Here is a 3,901-nt window from a genome sequence, read left to right as displayed (position 1 = left end):
GTGAACTGTTTGTGCGCAGCGGGCGTGGGGTGCGGGAGGCTCTGCAGCTTACCTGGCTGCTTCTTGCTCTGACTGAGGGCTGCTGGGAGCAGGAGGTGGGGCTTGTTGCATGTGCCCGCCAGTGTTCCCTCTCAGCTGAGTTAGTGTGAGCTAGCTCACAGTTTTTTAGCCTCCCGCTCACACATTTTTGTCTCAGCTCAGGAAGGAGGGCTCCAGAGCAAACTAATTTATACAGTAGCCAAATGGCTCACTCACAACTTTAATGCCAGTAGCTCACAAAGTAGAAGTTTTGCTCACAAGACTCCACAGCTTAGAGGGAACATTGCCCGCCCCCTGGGCTCTTTACTGCCGGAGCTCCACTCCTGTGCGCTCCTGTAGGAAATGACCCCTGCTTAGGACTCTACCCTGTGGGAAAATCAGCTTGTGTGACTAGTCTCAGGTCACCTCATAAGCTTCAGGGGGTCTTCCCCATCCCACTCAAATATGCTATCCGCTATCCTGTATCTCTCAGCACAAAATCACCCTGAATTGGTTCATCCACCTGCACCTTGGCTTGCAGTCACGGCAGTGCCAATGACAGCTGCCGCCCCCAGGTGTGGTAGGAAGCTGAGGCTCTGCCTACCAATGTCCCGTACTCACCCTGTATCCCTTTCTCCTGCTTTCTGCTCCGGCAACCCCAGCTCTTCTCCTTCTCAGCCGCACCAGCCTCTACACACCTGCCCATATTCTCCTTTGCCCACATTCCTCCCCACAGAGTTCTTTAGGCCGCTTTAGAGACTTCATGTGCTTTGCTGATGGTTGTTTCCTCAGATTTCCTTGAAGAGGAGGAGGAAGGCGCTGACAGCCCTGAGCCCACTGACCCACTTCCTGACACCAAGGACAGGAGCCCCACTACGCTGGATCCTCGTATGTTCCCTGAGCCCCAGAGACAGGAGAGACCCGTGACCACAAAGGAGTATGGGGGTGGCGTGGGCTACTATGCCTTCCATCAGAAGCAGAAGAGGTTTCATGAAGAGGGAGCCCTAATAGGACAGCCAGTCACCACAGGGACACAGAGTGGGCCCAGCCTGAGTCCCGTGACGTCGTCTAAGGGCTCCCATGCCTATGATAATGCAGCGGCCTTAGGAGAGCAAGGCGTTCTCCGTCGGCGGTCTCTCAGCTGGGCACAGAACGAGGAGAATGTGGAGAATGGACAGAAGGCGGGTGAGATGGGAATGTTGCCACAGCCAAAGTCGGGCAGCTCCCTCAACCTCCATCCTCACCTCCCTGTGTCCTTCTTCTCTGGGAAGGCCAAACAGCAGAGCCCCAAGGAGGAAAAACAGCCCACGAAGGAGAACAAGAAACCCCCAGAGAAAGTGTATGTGACCCGGCTGCAGCCTGGCAAAAAGAAAGCCCCACCTCAAAAAGATACTTTCCCCGGAGTTTTCCTCTATCCCAAGCCTCCAAGGAAGGTGCAGTTGAACTCCAGGAGCCCTCAACGTCGACCTGCTCCCTCCAACAAATTCCACAGTATCCCTGGTCGTAGGACACCTTGGCTCATGGGCAACATTTCCAGGGAAACCGATTCTTCCAAAAGGAAGAAAGAGAGGGCCAACAGGAAATGGGAGCAGCTGTACGATCAAGAGATCTCCAAGACCAAGATGAAGCACAACGTTCAGCCTAGTGTGTTGAGCGTACCTGCTGAAGGGCTGTTCAGCAAAGAAAACTTTGACGTTTCCACCCCAGCAAGGGTGACCCTGGATTACAACTCCTCAGAGACAGTGCTTTCGGAAGGGGTGAGGGTGACGTCATTCCTGAGGATGTCGGAGATGACAGAGTCTCAGCAGGAGGAGGCCGAGGGCCCAGAGAAGGCCCAGGAGGAGGAGGTGGAGGAGGAGGAATTGTCTGACTACAGCTATGAGAACTCTGAGCTGCAGCAGAGCTGGCTAGAGGACTCTATCAACTGGCAAAGGACGTTCAGTGTCAGCCCCGTGGACTTCGAGCTGTTGCGCTCCGACTGGAACGACCTGCGGTGCAATGTCTCAGGAAACCTGCAGCTGAGCGAGAGTGAGGTGGTCGATGTGGTGGCCCAGTACATGGAGAAACTCAATGAGAAGAATGGCGGGTAGGAAGGGGGGTGTTGACTACCGTACTAGGTAGGAGCAGGAGCGAGAGATGTCCATTTACCAACTCTCCCCCTCAGGAGATCACACATAAAGCTCTTTCCGGTTTCCTGTCTTGACTTCTGGATAGCTGGGAGCCTTTCCCCTAAGCGGTGGCAAAGGGTAACTCAGTAGATGCCACTGAGATTATTCTTCCCTGAGCAGCTGCAGCCTGTCACTAATTCCAGAACATGGCAGGGCAGCAGGTGACCCTCCTGGGGCAATTGTCACAAAAACAGCTCTGGCAAATCAGGCTTACAAGCCTTCCTGTTCCAGTGCAGTGGCCAAGTTCCCATTTTATCTAGCCTTAGCGTAAGTATCCTTTGATCAAGTCGTCCTGGCTTGCCTGGAATGAATAGAAGATCCTTGTTCCTTCCCTGTTGGATAGGTGGTGAGGGGCAATAAAAGCTCTGATGGTCTGAAGAAGGCCTCTCCACTCATGGGAATGTTTGTAGGAGCTGAGATCTGGTGACTGCATTAAGTCCCGCTTCCATAGTATATTGTAGCATCCAAAGAATACTGTTGAGGATTCAGCTTTTTGGGCCAGGGCCTCCCCAAGAGGGTTCTCGTCAGTACCATCAACCACTGCTGGGGGCCTTCTGTCTACGCTAGGTTGTCTCTTAAGATCCTGCTCCAGTTTGGAAACAAGTAGCGGGGTTTCTGAAGTGGCGGGGGGGGGAAAGGGGGATTCGGTCAGACCTAAGACCCCATCAGCATCTCGTTCTCTCACCCACAGCATCTACACCCTCTTGCGGATCGTCAATGTGGAGAAACGGCGAGACACAGCCCGGGGAAACCGCTACCTGGTGGAGCTGGAGTTGATGGAGAGGGGTCAGAGGACTGTGCGGCTCTCGGAGTACATCTATGTCCTGCTGCACCAGGGCAAGTCAGAAGACAGCACCGAAGTCAACCCCGAAGGGCCGGCAACGGCGTCCACTGAGTCTCAGCCACCGCCCAGTGCCTGGAGCCTGCTGTATGGAAAGCCCATCCTGTGCCGGCCTCAGCAGCTTAACTGGAGGCGTGATGTCACGGTACATTTTGTGGTGCCAGGTGAGAGAGCGTTCTCCACACCCCAGGACCAATGGATGCTTTGATGTGCCATGAGCAGAAATTAATCTTGTGCCCTCTGAGCAAAAAGGGGGGGGAGGCCTAAGCAGAGCTAGGTACAGACTACAGTTTTTTCAGATAATTGAAAGTGGCGTGAGAAAAGGTTTTGCTTCCCCGTAGTGTACACAAGTCTTCGGTTTCCAGTGTTGCACCTGGTCAAACACATTTTTGTCAGTTTTTGAAATAATACAAAAACCTGCAAATCTGGGATGTGTACAGGCAGCGGCCATTCTTTCAAACTGCCTCCACGTCTCCAGGCAAAAGCATCTCCCCAAAGTCCCAGAAAGGCCTCGATTGAGACCTCAACCTGTTTTAGTACGTAAGCTGAGTAAGGGGGTTGCTGCAGCATCATCATGGTATCCTATGCCATTCTAGGAACATATGAAATAAGAAAATGAAATGAGAAATGTTCATGTCCAAGACATCCGTCCCAGTGGGGTGGAATGAGGCTCTGGTCTGGGGAATCCCCAGGAGAATGGCTCCTCCTGCAAGATTGCTTCATTCTACCTGGAAAGCAGTCATGAGGAATCAGGCTCTTGTCATGGCTACTTGCAGAGAGATTTCTCCACGTACAAGGTCATGAGAAGGGCATGGAGTCTCTTGCTCGGTAATAGTCTTGGTGACCAAGCGGTCACATCATACAACCACATTCT

The 3,901-nt window shown here is 53.1% G+C and overlaps 1 protein-coding gene across 1 annotated transcript in view; it reads left to right on the top strand.

The window, feature by feature from the left end:
- The window catches only part of LOC107108372 (N-acetyl-beta-glucosaminyl-glycoprotein 4-beta-N-acetylgalactosaminyltransferase 1-like), a 45,113-nt gene that overhangs the window by 29,059 nt on the left and 12,153 nt on the right, over window positions 1-3,901 (top strand). The window contains exons 8-9 of the mRNA XM_015408796.1: window positions 811-2,104; window positions 2,878-3,191. Of these exons, the coding sequence (XP_015264282.1) occupies window positions 811-2,104; window positions 2,878-3,191 (1,608 nt within the window). The remainder of the gene's footprint in view (window positions 1-810; window positions 2,105-2,877; window positions 3,192-3,901) is intronic.

The sequence above is a fragment of the Gekko japonicus genome, unplaced genomic scaffold (genome assembly GCF_001447785.1).
Source record: "Gekko japonicus isolate JY-2015 unplaced genomic scaffold, Gekko_japonicus_V1.1 scaffold3210, whole genome shotgun sequence".
NCBI classification, from domain to species: domain Eukaryota; kingdom Metazoa; phylum Chordata; class Lepidosauria; order Squamata; family Gekkonidae; genus Gekko; species Gekko japonicus.
Note: the sequence above shows the minus strand (reverse complement) of the source record. Positions and strands in the feature narration are given on the sequence as shown.